This window comes from Ananas comosus, linkage group 1 (assembly GCF_001540865.1).
Source record: "Ananas comosus cultivar F153 linkage group 1, ASM154086v1, whole genome shotgun sequence".
Taxonomy (NCBI): domain Eukaryota; kingdom Viridiplantae; phylum Streptophyta; class Magnoliopsida; order Poales; family Bromeliaceae; genus Ananas; species Ananas comosus.
The window spans coordinates 14,012,784-14,033,395 of record NC_033621.1 but is presented as its reverse complement, the minus strand read 5'-3'; the positions used below and the strand labels follow the sequence as shown (position 1 = coordinate 14,033,395).

Below are 20,612 nucleotides of genomic sequence, written 5' to 3'. Positions count from 1 at the left end.
ATATATATATATATATATATATATATATAGTCTGACTGGGATACTATCGATAGCATCAAGTGCTTGGTGCTACCGAGTTTTCTGCACTCGACAATAGTTCTTACTAAGAATATTATAATTTTCATTAGATTAATTAATAATATATAAATAACTTACTAGCTAGTGGACACTAACTTTATCACCACTGTAATTTTCTATTATATGTAAACTACTTTTGATTGTTACATTTAAAAATAAACAATTAGGAGTATTATGAAAGACACATAGGAGAGCCACCAAGTATGATATTTTGTGGTTGTTATATTTACCTACAACTTTATTGTAACACAATAGTAATAAATATTATAATTGAACAGTTCACTTCCAAGAGAATGATGTAGTAATTGAACTCATGAAGTACTTAGAAATATGGTTGGAGAATATGAATCTCTTTTATTTTATTCTTTTTCCTTTCCTTTTTTGTGGAGAGTGAGAATCATATCTAAGAGAAAAGTAATTGAGATGATAAGATTTAAGAATTCATTCTAAATGCAAATTGATTATCTCAAAAAAAGGTGGAAGGAAATTTAATTAACAACATGTTACAATAACAATCATGTATGGATGCTTTACAAGCATTTCTTAGAACTTTCATATATATATCCATTTTTTTTTTTAAAAAAAAAGGCAATAAAGATATCTAACTAAATAGGGCGTATTAATTAAGTCTCGACTAAGTATTTTTTTTTCTCTATAATTTAGTTTTGTTAGCTATTAAGACTACTGTTTTACAAGAAGATTTACTGCTGTAAAAATTCACTAAATATTTTAACTAATAATCATCAACATAAAAGATTAGTCTCTCTGCCAGCTCTATGACAAGTGTAAAGCGAAAAACAGACATACATACCGGACTATCCTTAGTGAGACCAACGTGTACAAGTACAGTTATACAAGCTACGCGTGGCATGTAGTGTTGGCTTAATTGGGCTAGTATCCTGCCATGTGGCGGAAAGTTATGTTGGACCGAGTTATGTTTGAAATAGCGTGAGGCTGGATAGGTCGAGTTATATTCGAAGTGGCGTGAAACTTGAGTGTTGTATCTGTACGCTTTAAAAGAATTAGTTGCGTATTTTTAATAGTTCGAGCTTTTGAGATTAATGGTTAGCGTCACCAATTCGACATGTATGACCCTTTTGGAGTGGCACGTACTCTCCATAAAGGATTCAGTTATGATACGACAAAAGTAACGCGTTGACATTTACTACGATTCAATGTAGTCACTAAATTTTATGTTCCCCACATCTCTCAATTCTCTGATCAGTCAATATTAGTATTACTAATAATACATTAATCACCAAGATGTCATTAGTGTTAATACTGGTTTTGGCACTATATAGATTTTAGGGTTAATTACAGTTTTGGTCCTCAAATTATGAGACACCTTACATTTTCTCTCCCAAACTTTAATTCGTTGTAATTGTTGGCTCAAACTTTTTAAATTATTACTATTAAGTCTCGGAATCTAATTTTTTAATTAAATATTGATAAATTAATAATATAAAAGTGATGTAGCATCTTAATTATTGTCGTATCATCTTAACATATGCGGACCAAAATGTACCTATTTTCATAAACTTCTAGATATAAATAAACTTTCATTCAACATTTACTTTTCACACTATTCATATTTTCTTTTTATATTAATTATTCTCCTTCAATTTTTTTTCCCCTCTCTATTACATGTAATCCTAATTAACAAGAAATTATTATGTAAATCTCGTTTAATATACGGTGCCAATCAAGTCGCAACACGCATTCACTCGAAATATAAACTTTGCTAGTATATCTTAGCACTGTTATATGTATATCCAAAAAGTGAGCGTAAATTACATATCCTTCGTACAAAAGGCTATTTTTTTCACAATTAATTCTTAGATGGAAAGATATAAAATTTACACCTTATGTTTTGAATGTATAAATAGTATTTTTTTTAAATTTTAAAGTGTATTATTTAATAATTTATACTAGCTTCTTATATCCTATTTTCACACAAATTTGCCTAACCATTTTAATACAAGTGTATAATCTATTCTATTTTTAATCTCATTATAATTATAACCTCAAAAAAATGAAAAGCACTAGAAATATCATTATTGCAAAATAGGTCCACCTCAATAATTTCTCTTACCAAACCCTACTTCCTAATTAGTACGATACCCTTCAACACGAGGAATTCTACATTGTCACACTTTCACCACGTCATCAATAACAAGTCAATTATATTTCTTATTTTCAAATAAAAATACAATAACCATGATGGAACATATATCTCTAAAATGAGACATTTAATTGATTTGTTACGCCACGTCACTAATATATCTGTTGTATTCGAGAATTTTTCCTTCAACACACACAAATAGAGCAAAAAGAAAAAAAAAATTCCAAAAAATACTCAAAGAAGCAGATTTTACATTTTTATTTTTTTACTTTTTAATCTCTAAAGTCATAGTTAGAGCAATTATTTATAAAAAATAATAACATCTAATTTAAAATATTTTATACTAGCTTATTATTTTAATATAAAATTATTATATTATCTTAGTACAGTTCTTTAATATTTCACACCGCATGAAAAAATTTATTCAATATTTAATACAAATAAAACTCTTATTACTAAATTACTCATCTGATCCTCAAACTATAAGATATATAATATTATAATTTTTAAACTTTTTTTATAATTACAGCATCATTAATTATAATTAGTTAAAAAATTAAAATAAAATTTTATAATAAATTAATATTTATAGACTAAAGTGTTTCGCTTCTTATAGGTCAAAACTACGAGTATCAAACCTTGGAAAATAATTTTTAGTTGAAAAATTATTTTTTCTATCCATTTAAATTTTAAAAATAGTGAAAAAATACAGAGAGATAATATTACGTCCGGTAATAAAACACAATTAAAAATATTTTATTCATTTTTATATTTTATATTCTATATTATATAGCTAAATCGATTATAATATATTTTATTATACAATTTTATTAAAAAATAACAATAAAAATTTTAGAAGGCACTGATTTTTTCGACCAATCAAATAATTTTTTTAAATTTATTATATATATATATTTTAAAAATAATTAATTTATTATTGATAATATGATATAATTGTTATACATTTTACTTTTTCCCTTGGCCTACGCACACGTCATATTCTCGTTTCTTCGGATCTCCGATGACGTGTACACTAAAAAAGTAATTAATTAAATAAAAAATAGTTAATAAAAAGTTAATTAAAAATTTAAAATATTATTATTTTTTTCTTTTGTATTTTCTCTCTCTAAAACCCCACACAAACACTCTCTCGCTCTCTCTCTCTCTCTCTGCGTAGTTTCGTCCTTTTGCTCTTTACCGCGTCTCGCTTTATTGCGATTATTACTATTTCCCACTTCGCACTCTCTCCCCCTCCGCTTCTCCTCTCTCTCTCTCTCTCTCTCTCTCTCTCTCTCTCGCTCTCGCTCTCGTCCTCCCCGTGTCGTCGTGTACCTCTACCTTAAGAAACGCCCTTCGTTGAAGTGGGAGAGAGGCGAAGCAAAGGGAGGGGTAGAGGGGAAAAAGGGGAGGGGAGTCGGTTTCGGCCTCCATTTGCTCTTTTGTTCGGTGTTTTTAGGTGGCGATTTGGTGCGCATTTCGGGGTTGAAGAGGCGGAGGAGGAGGAGGAGGAAGGGGGCTCTTCGTCTTCGGCAAGTTAGGGTTTTGATCAACTGGAATCGGTTTCGGTTTCCGTTTCGGTGTTTTTGGGTGGAGGTTTGGTGCGCATTTTGGGGGTGAAGAGGAAGAGGAGGAGGAGACGGAGGTGTTCTTCGTCTTCGTCGTCGTCTTCGTCATCAAGTTAGGGTTTTGATCGAGGGGGGTTGGTGGGGAGGGGAGGGGAGGGGATGGAACGAGTTCGTGGTCATCAATGCCGATGATTCCGGGAGGGTGGGTGGTGTAAAAATCGTGTTTTTGGGTTCTGGGTTTTGGTCCTTCGTGAATTTAGGCCTTTTTTTGAGGATTTTTTGATGATTTGTTTGGAAATTTGGTCTTGATCCTGGTTTTTCTTGTGTATTTTGATGATTTGATTTGTTAATTTTGTTTTAAGATGCATCTTTGGCGTGAAATAGAGCCCTTTTTTAAGTTATTTTTCTGTGTTTGGATCAAGATTTGCCCTTTTTTACATCTCATTGTTTAATCCCTTTTCTCCATCGTTAAACACTTCTCGCTTTGTTTATTGATTTTTATTTGGGGTTTTTGTTACCATTTTCCTTATTTATAAGTGCTTTTTTTTTTTTAGCCTTTTTCTTTTTATAGAGGATGGAATTTTTTTTTTTCCGTGTGTTGTTGCCATGTACTTAATTTCATTTTAGTTGATTATCGTCATTTTTTTTTTTTAAACCCATTTTTCCTCATTTCCAAGTGCCAATTCCTTCTTTTAGTGTTCTCATTGAGAATTGATTTGTTTTGTTCATTTTAATTTATCAGTGGTAATTGTTTCTTCTACCCATTTTCTTTTTTTGCGCCCATTTTATTTTTCTTGGTACCAATTTCTACTTTTCCTTATTGCCAATTCCTTCTATTTTGTTTTCTCATTGAGAATGGATTGTGTTTTTTCCTGTGTTATTGCCATGTATCTAATTTCATTTCATTTTGTTGATTTTTTTTTTTGGGGTTTTTTGTGCCCATTTTTACACATTCCTAAGTGTCAGTTCCTTTGTATTTTGTATTATCATTGAGAATGGTTTGCTTCATGTGCTGTGTTATTGCCATGTAAATAGTATAATTTAAGTTGATTATTGCCATCCTTGGATTCTTACAGAACAAATCCTCTCAAGATCGAAGCGGCCGGATCTGCAAAATATGCGGGGACGAGATCGAGATTCTTCGGGAGGAGAATGAGCCCTTTGTTGCTTGCAATGAGTGTGCATTCCCTGTATGCAGGACTTGCTATGAATATGAGAGGAGGGAGGGCACTCAAGCTTGCCCTCAATGCAAGACGCGATACAAGCGTCAAAAAGGTTCATCTTTCATAATCTTTTCTTCTTATTCTTCTTTTTTTTCTCTTCCATTTTGATCTTTCAAGGAAGAGTAGGATGCCCAAAAGCTAGTTTTTTTAAATGAATACTTCATGATCTTTGGGTCGGTCCAAAAGTTTTGTACATTATTCTCCTCTGTGTGATGTTGACAGCAAACCAGAAAAAAATGGCTAAATTAGGCGATAAGATGTTTACTTTTATATAATTCCAATGGTATATATCGTTGTTTTGTGTACAAAATTCTTCCAGATTTAACTGAATTTTGAACTTTTAGTACTATCGAACTTATCCTGAATGGTGAACTTCGACTACTGTGGTGAAATGTGCTGAAGATTTGGTATGCTGCAGGTAGTCCAAGAGTAGAGGGTGACGAGGAAGAAGATGGCGATGAGGATATTTATAAAGAATTTAGTTTTGATGGTATTGATTGGAATAACAAAATCGGATTATCTGATTTGAAGCTTCACAGACAATTTAGTGTTGGAGAGAGTTCTAGTAGTGGGTCGGGCTTTGTGGCTCGTAGCGTGCCTTTTACTGGTGAAAACATCCCACTATTGACTTATGGTGACGAGGTAAGTTACACTAACTATAAATAACCAAAAACAAACAAAGATTTATAGTGGTTGTATGCATGTGGGTGGTTAAAAATGTGGACTTATGATTCACGATTTTGTTTTGATTTATGCTCTATAAGTAACACATATTTCATTTTTGCAGTTTGGCGGCATTTCTTTGGATAACCATGCTCTCATTGTTTCTCCGCATATGAGTTATGGAGGACAACTAGTGTCTTCTAGTTATTGTAAGTCTATTCACTTTGGTTCCTTATAGTTATCAGTTACTAAAAGATTTCAGTAACTTTTAATTTGGTTAAAAAAAAATTGCAGCACAATCGAGACCAATAAACCCTAACAAGGACATATCAGTTTATGGCTATGGATCTGTTGCATGGAAGGATCGAATGGACGAATGGAAAAGAAAGCAGGTGGAGAAGATCCACAAGGCTCAATCCGGCTTTGGAGACGGTGGAGGCTATGAAAGATATGAATTGGAAAATCCTGATTTGCCTATGTAAGTTTGTAGCCATAGTAGAATCTCTCTTGAGTATTTTTAGTCCCTTTTTGCACTAATTATTAACTTTTCTGTCATCCATTGCTACAATATAGTATGTTTACTTGTATTCTTTGTTTCCCTACATGTTAGTAATTTTTTATATGGTCACCATGTTGTGGTGGTGTTTTCCATTTCTTTCTGAATAAATGATTTGTTGTCATCCATATAGCAAGGTGTTACACATTAATATCACAAATAGGAAATAACATCAATGATATAAATGATGTATTTTTCTTTTTTTTTTGGAATATATCATATGATTTAGAAGCATAGTGAGCAGCCCAAAAAAACAAAATGAGGTTACACTTATCCTGCTAATAAAACAAAGTGTGATGTTTTTTTTCTCTAGAGCATGACATTGTAGGGCATGGTTTTGTTTAAGTAATTGATGTATCCACACTAATCTTGTAAATTGAATATGGGTATATATGAATTTTCATATTCCAAGGTCTTGCCTGTTAGTTTTTTATCCGAATTGTAGTCTTCTAATACATTAAACCAGTGAACATTTCTGTGCAACTGAAGTATTAAAAAAAAACTCCAAAACTTTGCAATTGACTCATGGCTCTTTTTCTATATTGAATGGTTCTCTTCTCAACATATTTGGTATGCAAAAAAGTTTAGCTTGAAAATTTGTACAATACAGTTGATTGTAGGCTTGTATTCTTTTTAAGCAACTGCTAATTCGGCATTTTTCTTTTTTTTCGAACTTGCGCCAACTTTTGTTTGCAGGTCTGATGAGAGCAGGCACCAATTGTCAAGGAAGCTACCACTTGCCTCTAGCAAGATAAATCCATACAGGATAGTTATATTGCTGAGGCTTGTGATACTCGGCTTCTTTTTCCACTATAGACTTTTGAATCCAGTCCCAGATGCGTATGGCCTGTGGCTGACCTCAGTTATATGTGAAATTTGGTTCGCTGTTTCGTGGATTCTCGACCAATTCCCTAAATGGTGCCCTATAGAGCGAGAGACATATTTGGACCGTTTGTCACTAAGGTACTTTTCTTTTGCGGCATCTACATATATACTGCTGCACAATTATCTATTTGCATATATATGCAAATCGGGAAACTTAGTTTCTTTCTTATATGCCCTTATACTTGCAACAAATGCCCCTTTTAAGAAACTTTTTCTAATAAGAAACCATGCTCCCTCTCGTGCATTGGTTACTCGCTAACAAATAAGGCATTTTGTAGGAAACAGCACTTTTGAGGGACCCATTTTAATTTTTAGGCTATTGTGGAGCATCTATTTTGTCTGTGTATTGGCTAATTTCTGTCTCCTTTTTGTACTAATTTGGTCTCAGGTATGAGAAGGAAGGAAAGCCATCGGAACTAGCTGATATTGATATATTTGTTAGTACTGTAGATCCTATGAAAGAACCTCCGCTAATCACTGCAAATACAGTTCTATCCATTCTCGCTGTGGATTACCCTGTTGAGAAGGTTTCCTGCTATGTGTCGGATGATGGTGCTTCTATGCTAACCTTTGAAGCACTTTCTGAAACCTCTGAGTTCGCAAGAAAATGGGTGCCATTCTGTAAAAAGTTCAATATTGAACCTCGTGCTCCTGAATGGTACTTCGCCCAGAAGATTGATTATCTGAAGGATAAAGTCCATCCGGATTTTGTGCGGGAGCGGCGTGCAATGAAGGTTTCATCACTTAAACCACAGTTTTTTTAAGGAAAATTGCTTACATCTCTCTGCAGAGTTCTAGACTCTCCAATTTGCTTCGCCCCTTTGAATTGTCAAAAGTTTGCAAACCAATCCCTTTCTGTTAGTTGACCCTTCGAGTTTTTTCCTGTGACCATTCTACCACAAAATCTTAAACCCTTTTTCTTGAAGGGATTTGATGAGTGGCAAATTTAAACCTTGCACGGAGATATCTGCAATTTCCAATCTTTACTGGGATAGATCTCAAGTTCTTGTTTTTGTTCTCACATGCAGCGAGAGTATGAAGAATTCAAAGTGCGAATTAATGGATTAGTTGCCATGGCCCAAAAGGTTCCTGAAGAAGGGTGGTCGTTGCAGGATGGAACTCCTTGGCCCGGAAATAATGTAAGGGACCATCCGGGGATGATTCAGGTTGGTACTATCTTATTTGTGCTTCTGAAATTTGCTTTACCGTTGAACTTGAATCTATATTAGTTAACAGGCTGAATATCAGCTTGACATAGTTAGCATTGTTGTTTGCTTTCGTCAGGTCCTTTTGGGACACAATGATATAGTTGATGAGGCCGGATGTGAGCTCCCGCGCTTGGTTTATGTCTCACGGGAGAAAAGACCAGGGTATAATCACCATAAAAAAGCTGGTGCCATGAATGCTTTGGTAATATTTTATTTTTTCACCTCAAACTTAATCTAATATCTCTCGATTTTTTATGATTATTGTGGGGATATTTCAGTTAGTTTATTCAAACATTTGCTTTTTCTGACTAGTTCAAGTTGATTTCAGGTGCGGGTTTCAGCTGTTATATCTAATGCTCCTTTCGTTTTGAACGTCGACTGTGACCACTACATAAACAACAGCAAAGCTCTCCGAGAAGCTATGTGCTTTTTGATGGATCCAGTGTCGGGAAAGAAAATCTGTTATGTGCAATTTCCTCAAAGATTCGACGGTATTGACCGGCACGACAGATATTCAAATCGCAACGTCGTGTTTTTTGATGTATGACCAAGTGCTTCTTCACTTTATTTAAGAGAATTTCTGTTCTTACGTTGATTTGCTACTAGGGGCTTTTGCAATATATATCCCTTAGCAAAATAATCTGCATACATCTAGACCGCCTATAAAAATCTGAATCTTTTAACATACCCTCAATTACGTATTTTCTTACACAAAAAACCCCTTATCTTTAGGTTGGGGGTCATCCAATTCATGGGAAGAAGATGATTTTGTATTAGAAACTTTAAAAAAAAAAAAATTGAGGGGATTTTTTGTAAGTACCATGTAGATATATTAGAAAAAAAAGGTTTTTAGGGCATAGGAAAATTCAGATTTTGCAGTAATACATATGAAAATAGATAAATTTTGCGGGGATATAAATGTATCTCTTTATTAAATGTGGATGCTTTTGATATAAGTCAACTATAATCTTCCTCTTTATGAAACAGATTAACATGAAAGGTCTTGATGGGATACAAGGACCGATCTATGTCGGGACGGGATGTGTTTTCAGAAGACAAGCTTTATATGGATTTGATGCTCCGGTTAATGAGAAACCTCCTGGTAAAACTTGCAACTGTTGGCCAAGATGGTGCTGCTTATGTGGTGGATCGAGAAGGAAAAATAAAAAAGCTAATCGGAATCAGGCGAAGAATAAGAAGAAATCGAAGCATCGGGAGGCTTCTACTCAAATACACGCGCTTGAAACTATTCAAGAGGAAGTTAACGGTGAGCCATACACAAACATCTTTTTTCTTTTCTTTTTTTGGGGGGGTTTAAAATATATAACCTTACCTGAACTGTAGTGCATTTTGAAATAGGTAACTGAACTTCAGAAGTTTTGGTTTTATTACTTAGCCTTACTGCAACAACTTTGATAAAATACTTTTCAGCCGGCAGAATATTCTGCGAGTCTTCTGATGGAAAACTATTTTCTGACAAAACTTATCAGAATTTGGTGAATTAGAAGCACCGAAAAGTTTAGCAAAATCAAATTTTTTTGAAGTTTAAATACCCATTTCAAAATGCATTATAGTTCTGATAAGGTCTGTAACTTTTAATATTTTCTTGGCTTGTTGTCGTAAACAAGATTGCTAAAGTAAACACCATATTTTGCAGGAAAAGAAGGCGATAGTTCACCCTTAGTTCCTCGCGAAAAGCTTGAGAAGAAATTTGGGCAATCACCCGTCTTTGTGGCTTCCACTCTAAGAGAGAATGGTGGAATAGTTAAAACCAATCTCACCGAATGTCTTAGTGAGGCTGTGCATGTAATAAGTTGCGGCTATGAAGATAAGACTGAATGGGGAAAAGAGGTTTGTTTTGTCAAAATTATTTACATATATATTCTCACCAAATCATCTATTATCGTATAAATCCTCGTAAGTTCTGAATTTCCATACTTCCCCCTGCAGTGCAGCTTCTTAGAAAAATGCTCTAATATTGCGTTGGGTTGTCATTCAAATACAAGAAAAGTTGGTCTGTTTTCAAGGAGTTCTTCAGAGACTCTCATCTTTTCTAAATACGTTGTACATATTCGATAGAATTAAGTCTTTGAAGGGGGGAAAAAATGAAAATTCAGATTTTGGGGGGATCATGTAGATGATGATTGATTATTCAAGCTTCTTTAGCTCTAATTTTTCTGTTTATATCCAGGTTGGGTGGATATATGGATCAGTCACTGAGGACATTCTAACCGGTTTCAAAATGCATTGCCATGGTTGGCGGTCAGTTTATTGTATACCGAAAAGACCGGCTTTTAAGGGTTCTGCTCCTATTAACCTTTCTGATCGTCTTCATCAAGTTCTGCGATGGGCCCTCGGATCCGTGGAGATTTTCTTAAGCAAGCATTGCCCAATATGGTATGGCTATAGAGGTGGTTTGAAGTGGTTGGAGCGATTTTCTTATATTAACTCTGTCGTCTATCCGTGGACTTCGATTCCGTTGATTGCGTACTGTAGCTTGCCAGCAATCTGCCTTCTGACTGGGAAATTCATCGTGCCCGAGGTGCTCAATCCAAACCATGCATAAACTTCACCATTTTGCGGGAAAAAAAACCAATTTCACGCTACTAAAATCAACTTTTTCAGGGAATTTATCTGTTGGTCGCAGATTTTTCGAAAATTTCAAACTCAGTTTTTTGTTTTGTTTTGTTTTGTTTTGTTTTTTTGGGTGTGAAAAGTTTCTCTTTTATCATCTTTTGATGAAACTTCGGTGTTGTAAAACTGTAAGAATGGGACAAAAGTCGAAGTTTCTAATCAAAATATTTGTAATATTAATGTCTACTCTCGCATGACCTTCCTGTCTTTCCTTTTTCATTTCAGATGAGCATCTATGCGAGCATAGTATTCATGGCCCTCTTTGTATCGATTGCCGCGACCAGCATCCTTGAGATGCGATGGGGCAAGGTGGGCATCGATGACTGGTGGAGAAACGAACAATTCTGGGTAATCGGTGGTGTCTCCTCCCACCTCTTCGCCCTCTTCCAGGGCCTGCTCAAAGTCCTCGCCGGCATCGAAACCAACTTCACCGTCACTTCCAAAGGAGGGGACGACGGCGACTTCTCTGAACTCTACATCTTCAAATGGACTTCCTTGCTAATCCCTCCTATGACTCTTCTCATACTCAACATTATTGGAGTTGTTTCGGGAATTTCGAATGCGATTACTACAGGTTATCAATCCTGGGGCCCGCTTTTCGGTAAGCTATTCTTCGCCTTCTGGGTCATTTTACATCTTTACCCTTTCCTCAAAGGGATGATGGGTAAGCAAGATAGGGTCCCCACAATCGTTGTGGTGTGGTCTACACTTCTCGCATCGATTTGTTCGCTTTTGTGGGTTCGAGTGAACCCCTTCGTGGGTAAGTTCGACGGGCCCGTGCTAGAGGTTTGTGGCTTGGATTGCAAGTGAGGAGAAATAAGAACATGTGAATTACATGGTTTTTGTAGTTGGGAGTTGCATAAGAGATGGTTTAGTTTCGATAGGTTGATTATTCATTTTGTTTGTTTTCTTTGTTTTCTTCTTCATGTTGTTGTTTAGACCGCAAAGTGTGTTTAGTATCAGGGCGTGCGTGGGAAGGCAAAAGCGAAAAACGAAAAAATGAAAAAAAAAGAAAAGGGTGAGCGTTTCTCATGGGTGTATAGATGTCGCAATTGGAACGACATGTTGCTGTTTTCTCATTTATAATCCGCTTTTATTGATTCATTCGTAAACATTGCGTCTTCGTTCTTTTCACCAAATGGTGAAGTGTTGATGTGTTCAGTTCAGCTATGTTGGTGTGGTTCCTACAGCTAAGAATTATGAAACGGTAAGCGGTATTAACAGTGCCGATTCGATTACTTATCTGACAGATCCATTGTATTGACTCAAAGATTCAGGCTGTTTCTTTGATGAAGAACAAGAAAAATGCTTTGTAAACATCAATTTGCTTCTGGAAAGCTTATTTCTGTAAACTCTTAAAACTCTTGCTGCTAAAGGTTAGCTATAACATTTCTGGTTCTTCAATTGTAACTTGTGAAACATGTTTCATTACTTATATAATGTTTCTGTTTTAATTTAATTAGCCTCTTGAGTTAAATAAGATTTTATTCAGTAGTTTTGCATGGGTATAGTAATGTTTGTTTATCCAGATGTACTGGATCTTTTCTTCTCAAGAGATTCAGATGGCCAGTATATTTAGCAGAAAAAAGAGATCTCTGCAGAAATGTAATGTTCCCTGCTCTGTTTGGATGTCGGAATAAGTTATCGAAGAATTTTTTTTTTCACCAAAAGAATTTTCTAGTATGATTATAAGTAGGGAGCTTGATTTTTTTTCTCCTTTGGTAGGATAGCTTATTTTATCTACGAGGTGATTTAGCTTATTCAGAAAAAATGATTTGTAGGCCGAATATGATATTCCATTCTAAATATTTGATCACACTTTTAGTTGTTCTAAATATATAATTTTTTTTGAGTAAATTAAGAGGATATATTGAATAAAATATTCATGTACCTAAACATGACGAAGGGCTTGTTTTAAGTGTCTGAACAAACTATTCATTGATAACTTATTCGATGCAAGGATATTGTTTTGTGATCTTTTTGTAATTGAGAGTTACTAGATTGATTTTACCACTTTGTAAGATCTCGGGTGCCATGATTTGTGATAGTATATTTCACCTACGAGATTATTTATTTTAATCTGAAAAAGTGACTTGGATCGGATCGTATATAGTATATTTTACCTATGAGAAAATTTTTCAAGAAAAGAAGTTCAAGCTTGAAAATAAATGAGCCAACTCCTTCAACTTTTAAGGGCATGTTTGTTTGGGTGGAAGTGGAGTGGAAGTGGAGAGGAAGGAAGTCGTTTTCGTCCTAAACGACTATTTTCGTTGTTTGGTTCGCCGTAAAAAAATTACGGTCGAAACTCGAGTTAATCTCCAACGACGTAATTGACTTCATCCCATTGTGGGCCGAAGTCAATTACGGTGAAGAAAGGTGAAAAAAATATATATATAATAAATAAAGCTAGTTATATTTAAATATATTTAATTATGTTACTAATTATTTTTTTATTCAATTAATATATCTAAAATATGATAAAAATTATTTAGTTAAGTTTTAATATTTTCTTTATTTAGTTTGTAAGTTTTGAAATATGATAAAAATTGATTAATTAAGTATTAATTTTTTTTTACTTTATAATTTTATTATTGTATTATTATAATTTATGTATAAAAAATAATTTAATTATTTTAAATTAAATTTTAATTATATAAAAATATATTTATTAAAATATTTATTATTTATATATAAATTATAGTTTTATATTATATACTTTCTATCAAACAAACAGCAGAATTGATGAAACTTCACTTTCATAACTACGAAACAAATAGCGGGAAAGAAGTAGTTTTCACCAAACTCTAGTTCAATCCAAAGTCCATTTCAACCTAAAGTCCAATTTCGATGAAACAAACATGCCCTAAATTGAACCCCAGCTTCTCACAAACTACTGTTGCATCTACCCCTGCAAATCCATTAAACTACTGTTAAGAAAAGTGTTATCCATTTCATAAGATAGAGCAAAACAACCATTCCCCAATGAGGGAACAAAAGAGACTCCCGATTGTTGAATATAAATTTTAAAAATATCGTTCCTGACGATTTAAGTTGTTTGCGAAAATATGATTGTTGTACTTACTTTAATATAGTAGCAGAGTCGGAGAATTTGACCGGGCTCCAAATTTTATTTAATTTTATTTTCTTCCATTTAATTTAAATTTATATTTTAAAAAATAAAAAAAATCTTGAATATAAAATTCAATAATTTTTTAGTGTAAAATAATTAAACTTGATTGAACTTTTGATAGAATATTTTTTTTTTAACTATCAAAAACAAGATCTACAATTTCAATCTAGAATTTTAGAAACCTATTCTATGTTTTTATATGGTTGTTAATTTTTGACTATTTATTTTTTTGGTGAGTTGATGAGATAGAAAATAATTCTCTCAATAAAAATTTAAGGAATGTCAATCATCAAATCGAATGTGTGTGTTTGCTTTCCGGAAAAGTGAAGAGGAGCGAAGTAGTTTTTCGACAGTAAATGTTTATTTTTATTGTTTGATTCACTATTACTTTTTTTTTTTTTCGATTGAAATTCAAACTCTCTAAGAATATTGTAGGTGAAGTTAATTACAAAAAAAAGTGAGAAAAATTAAAAAATTAATCCATCTTTCGCACCTTCAAACTCTCTAAGAATATTGTAGGTGAAGTTAATTACAAAAAAAAGTGAGAAAAATTAAAAAATTAATCCATCTTTCGCACCTTCAAGTTTTATGCCATTCGCTTCCTACCAAACAAAGAAGAGATTTAGGAGAACTTCAGCTCTGCAGCTATATTAACAAACAACGTATGAAAAATAATTTTGATTCGAATTTTAGTTTGTCGAAAGTCTACTTCTCCTTATAAAAAAAATTTTATTTTTTTTTATTGAGTAAATTACACTTTTGATCCTTAAACAATGAGATGCGTAACACTGTAATACTTAAACTTTAATTAGTTATAATTTCTAATTCAAACTATAAGATATGTGATATTTTAATTCTCGTAAAATTATAATAATATTTTACATGATCGATGCAATAATAATTAAAATATTACAATTTTATTACTTGGATATTAGTGATTTATCACCAGTTAGTCAAAAATATTAAGTTATAGAACTTAATTATAATAAAATAAAAAAGTGTCACATATTTTATAATTTGAGCAAAAAATTATTATAATTTATTAAAGTTTAAAAACTGAAGTGTCGAGGACACCATAGTTTGAGGACAAAAGTGTAATTTACCTATTTTTCTTTTTAATATTTTCACGCATCTCGGCGCAAAAAATACCGAATCTTTTCTCTCTCTAACTCCGACGCTCTTCGAACTCACCTCCCTTCTCGCTCAGATCTCCTTCCCCCCGCCCCGCCGGAACCCTAGATCCCTCGCCGGAACCCTAGCTCCGCCACCGCCGACGACGATGTCCCACGGCGACACCATCCCCCTCCACCCCTCCTCCCAATCCGACATCGACGAGATCGAGAGCCTCATCAACGCCGCCCCTTCCGCCACCGTCCTCCCCGCGCGGCCCCCCTCCCCTCCCCGCGCCTCCATCCCCGTCTCCTCCTCCCCCGCTCCTCCCCCCTTCCTCCCCGCCAAGCCCGCCACCGCCGGAGCTCCGCCGCTGCCGCCGCCGTCGCTCGGGGTCAACGTCGCCTCCGCCGCCGCCGCCGTCCCCCCCGGGGGGAGGCTCCAGGGCGGGATCGGCGCCGATGGCTTCGGATCGGCGCCGAACACGCTCACGGAGCCCGTATGGGACACGGTGAAGCGGGATCTGTCTCGGATCGTGAGCAATCTCAAGCTCGTGGTGTTCCCCAACCCCTTTCGCGAGGATCCGGGGAAGGCGCTGAGGGATTGGGATCTCTGGGGCCCCTTCTTCTTCATCATCTTCCTGGGGCTTACTCTCTCGTGGTCCGCTTCCGTGAAAAAGGTGATATAAGCCGCCCCCCCCTCTCTGTATCTCTGCAAATCCTTATCATAGTAGGAATTATTGGCTAAATAGAAATGATGTTTGTTGTTACTACAAGTTTGATCTGATTAATCGCGAAATGCTCTTCTATTTCATATATAATTCTCATTTATGATGTAAAATTAGTACTCAGATACATGTGAGTTTGAGGCAAGGGATAAGTAGAGCGAAAGGATAAAATAACATGACAATTTGTGCAACGAAACAAGTAAGACTGTTGTTGGAGATTTTGCTTGCTTTCTCTTTGAAAGTTTAATGGCAATATTTATTGATCGGCTATCTCGGCACTGGGTTATTGGAGGTTTGGTTTTTATTGGATTTTGATGTACATATTATCGTGTTCTGATGACATGCTTGACCTGAACTTTTGATGGGAAACAAAGTGCTTTAAGAGATGGAAGGTGTGAAGATGAGATTCTGCGCAATATTCTTGAAGACATGATGAGAGGTGCATAAGAATGTCAATCTTTCTAGTGCTGGAGCCTGAATTTAATGTGTTATTGCCTTCTTATAAAAATTAAGAATAGGCTCCTTAATCATTCATTTTGGTTGGTTTGTCCAATCTTTCTTTTAGGAGCTAAGAATGGATTTGGTTGCATTGCATTATATATAATGGCTTTCCATATTTACATTGGCATGTTGGTTCAGTGACTATGGTAAGTTGAGGCATCTATCTCTACGTTAGATACCTGTTCTTGTAGTATTTTTTAGTTGTGGGAAGTCATCCAATGCAGTGGGATAACTGAGCTGAACTTATGTTACGAAAGTGAAGCCAATTAATGTGGGTAACTTGAGCGAGTTGTATTAAATGTTTCTAGCTTTTGTGCGTTTGACACTGCCATTTGCATAGGCTGTCACTAGTAGATATTTTTGGGGAATCAGCAGGATCCAACGTATATACACACCCAATTCCTACACACAAGTCCATGTACCTCGACATTGGGAGCAGTTAAGCATATAACCAACTGCTCCATTCTAAATATGGAAATAAATGGTGCAAATTTAGTTTTGATTATTTCGTTTTGTTGCCGCCATGCTGGAGGAATCCTATGTGTGGTGAAAGATGCTTTTGTCAGAGCCCATTCCTTAAAACTCTGCCAGTGCAGAATATTCATACGTAGAGGGAAGTATTTGATTTCTTGTGTTGGATATGAGAAGTATATATTTGTTTGATTTCTGAATGATTTCTGAGGATTGTTGTCTTTTAAAGAGAAGTTCACTATGCAAAATAAAGAATCCATGGATCTTAAGATGACCCCTTATATTGCTGAAACAATGCTTGAAATAATTCGAGTGAATAGAATAGCAATATGAAGATGATTACTTAGTCATTGATTGCCTTTTGAAATAACACCTGATTACTTAGAAAATGTCCTGCATTAATTATCTTTTCACTTTTCCTCCCTTGTTGGTTCTTATTATATGCTTATATTTTTTTTTTTTTTTTAAATCTCTTGGGACATGCTTAAATATTTTAGGTTCTTCCTTTTGTTTGTGTAGATGAATTTATTTTGTAAACTAAGTAGTATTATTTTAATGATGATTTCCCTTTGTGGCACCTTTGTATATATGGCATCTCCACTTCTTTCAATCTTAAATCTTCAGATAATACTGTTCTATCTGATAACTTCTTCTAGTTCTTGTTTATTCCCTCATTCTTGACTCCTAGGAATTGCTGTGTACTGCCTTTCTACATCTTGTATTCCTTCTATTTCTCTTTATTGCTTATTACTCTATCAGCATTTTGTAAACTCTTATTATTTGTTTAGCGAATGAAAGAACTTGGCGATAAGTTTGAACTTGTTATAGGCCATGCAATTTTATGTTGTAAAATTACTGATCATCTTGTTGCTGGATCTTAATCGCTCTTGTAGCATTTTTCATCTTGATTTGGTTCAGTAGTAGTGATGGCTAATATACATGCCTTTTTCAACTGTTTCAGTCTGAAGTATTTGCTGTTGCTTTTGCGGTCCTTGCAGCTGGTGCTATAATTCTCACTGTCAATGTTCTTCTTCTGGTAATTAGCTCTTACTACTAGAAAGATACTTGAGTTTTTTTTAACCCTTTCTGTTTTCGAATTTCTTCTTGGGGAGGGGTGCTTTTTAACATACATATCCCCGTGAAATGTGAATTTTCATATAAAAGCATCAAAATTGCTGTCTTTTACGAAAATGCTTGTTTGGTTAGATTCATGGGGAGAAGCTAGCTTTGTGTCAGAATGAGTGTTTCCCCCCCTCTTTTAAATCAAGCTACAAATCTATATATGTAAAAATTTGAATTTTTGAAAAACATACATCATACATGAATCTACAGGGATATGCATTTAAATAGATAATTCTGCTGGTTTCTCTCTCTCTCTCTCTCTCTCTCTCTCTCTCTCTATATATATATATATATATATATATATAAAAGAGGGATTGATTAACTAATTGCAGATGCTTCATTGACACTGCTTTCCTATTCTAGGGCGGGCACATAATCTTCTTCCAGAGCCTTAGCCTCCTCGGCTACTGCCTATTCCCGCTGGACATTGGAGCCCTAATCTGCATGCTGAAGAACAACGTCATCATAAAGATCGTAGTGGTGACAATCACATTGGCGTGGAGCTCATGGGCCGCGTACCCCTTCATGAGCGCGGCCGTTAATCCCAGGAGAAAGGCCTTGGCCCTCTACCCCGTCTTCCTCATGTACGTCTCTGTCGGGTTCTTGATCATCGCGATCGATTAGTGCATAAACAGGTGATAATTTTTACCTTGCTCTTTCATCGGACCTTTAAGACGCACTCGATAATACCATGCAATGTTTTTTTTGCTCTCTCTTTGTCATATATTTTGTTGACTTTGTTAGTCCACTCTCTCTCTTCTGTAGGGACATTGCATATCTTCTTGGTCATTAGTTGTAGAATGTGGTTGAGATTAGGGACAAAACTTAAGTAGGAAGCTCTCCAGCAAGATCTGGTCGAGGCGCTTTCAATTTCTTGCTATGTGTCTAAACAATATGTATCTTGAAAAAACAACTAATGGATCCAAAATTAATAAAGCGAATCAGATTTTCTTGCCGACCTCATTAGTTGTTTCTTTGAGATACTTGCTGTTTAGACACATGACACCAGATCGAGTGCTCCTCAACGAGGTCTCGCTGGGGAGCTCTCCACTTAAGTTTTGTCGAGAGAGATTGGGTTTCTTCCTGTAAAGGACGTGTGGAATACTTCTTATTCTTTCTTATCTTACTATACGAGAATCTACAGTTGCGATCTTTTTTTCTCTTTGATAATCATCACATGGACACATATAATTGGAGGCAAGTTTAGGAATATACAATTATTATTGGAGATTATGTCTTCTTGTAATTGTCATATGTTTCTTAGCTCCTGTAACTTCAAACATATATATGCTGTCGATGTATATGGTTCAAACTCAATAGTGTTAAGATCTTGAACCTCACAAAGCTTAGGCCGTGTTTGGTTTGGTGGGGAAAAAAAAAAAAAGCATCTATCAATTTTGATATAGCTCGCCGTTGGCGAGCGAACACGAGCTGATTTCAATTTGCTCATATTTGATTCAGTATAGTTTGAAAATCAATAAATAATATATATAAATATTATATATAAGCTTTTGATTAATATATAGTAAATTTGAATACTATTTCTAAAATTTTGTTTTTTATTAGCATGACTTTTAGATTTTAATACTAATTAATAATCTTAAGAGAAAGAACGAACATCGATAGTTAACAAATTAATAATAATACTAGTTATAGTTAATATTAACATTTTATCAATGTTTTATTTATAATTTTGGGTAAGCTTGAACTAGTTTCACATTGAAAACGAGCTAGATTATTCCAGCTCGTCTTAATTGCACGATGAAGATGAGCTGACCCGAATTATGTTTGGGCTGATCTCGAGCTGCCCACTTTGCTCGTATTTTTTATGAATATCTTATTTGGTATTTCTCTATAATTCACTTAAAAAAATTATACATTTAGTAGCTAAGGAGTGTAAAATGTTTAAAATTGGATATTATATTTGGCTGAGTCATTTGTTTAAATAAATGGGTAAACTTTAAATATTATTCCTGTGGTTTCGCACTTTCTCAATTTAATATCTTGTGGTTTAACATGTATCAAGTTTGTGTCCTGTGGTTTCATTTTATCTTTTTGTTAGCTTTTTCGTTAATATTTTGTTAAATTATATACAAAAAAACTTCAGATATCCTATCTAGGTTTATCAAATATTCACTTTAGTGCCCTTTAGTTTTAACATTGTCACTGATTTAACGAAAAAAATTAGTGAAATTGATAATAAAAAGATAAAAATGAAACTATAGGACGCTAAATTGATACACTTTAAATCACATGGTATTAAAGTAAGAAAGTATGAAACCGTACAGACGGTATTTGAAGTTTTTCCTAAATAAAATAAATCAGCCCGTAGATGAAATATATTATTCCATTAAATCATGAATATTAGTGTATCTCAAGAAACAAACATTAGACTCGTTTCTTACAGTCACGCTAGAAAATTTTTATTTTAAATAAGTTATTCTTGAATAAGTTATTCCGGCTTCCAAACGGAGCCTTAAAAAGAATTTGTAGTACAAACTACAAAGCATGGGGAATGGTTCTTGGCCATGGTCACCTCTGGTTTACAGCAGGAAAATATGTTAATACTATTTTGAAGTTTGAAACTTAGAATAATAAGATCTCATCAGATTCACAT

The 20,612-nt window shown here is 34.5% G+C and overlaps 2 protein-coding genes across 3 annotated transcripts; both read left to right on the top strand.

Moving 5' to 3' along the window:
- On the top strand, positions 3,222-12,338 carry LOC109716011 (cellulose synthase A catalytic subunit 5 [UDP-forming]-like). The gene is made up of 16 exons (XM_020241317.1): positions 3,222-3,228; positions 3,657-3,798; positions 3,883-3,967; positions 4,842-5,040; positions 5,407-5,630; positions 5,776-5,860; positions 5,946-6,129; positions 6,904-7,170; positions 7,481-7,826; positions 8,121-8,258; positions 8,377-8,502; positions 8,629-8,841; positions 9,288-9,567; positions 9,958-10,151; positions 10,492-10,842; positions 11,160-12,338. Exons 1-16 carry the CDS (start codon positions 3,222-3,224, stop codon positions 11,742-11,744), a joined length of 3,426 nt encoding a protein of 1,141 aa, XP_020096906.1. The 3' UTR covers positions 11,745-12,338.
- LOC109711707 (protein YIPF6 homolog) lies at positions 15,193-19,234 on the top strand. Of its 2 annotated transcripts, XM_020234889.1 has the most exons (4): positions 15,193-15,853; positions 17,835-17,909; positions 18,359-18,630; positions 18,761-19,234. In XM_020234889.1, exons 1-3 carry the CDS (start codon positions 15,344-15,346, stop codon positions 18,617-18,619), a joined length of 846 nt encoding a protein of 281 aa, XP_020090478.1. In that variant the 5' UTR covers positions 15,193-15,343; the 3' UTR covers positions 18,620-18,630; positions 18,761-19,234. The 2 variants fall into 2 exon arrangements, with proteins under 2 accessions (XP_020090478.1, XP_020090470.1); XM_020234881.1 differs by having other exon boundaries at positions 15,194-15,853; positions 18,359-19,228.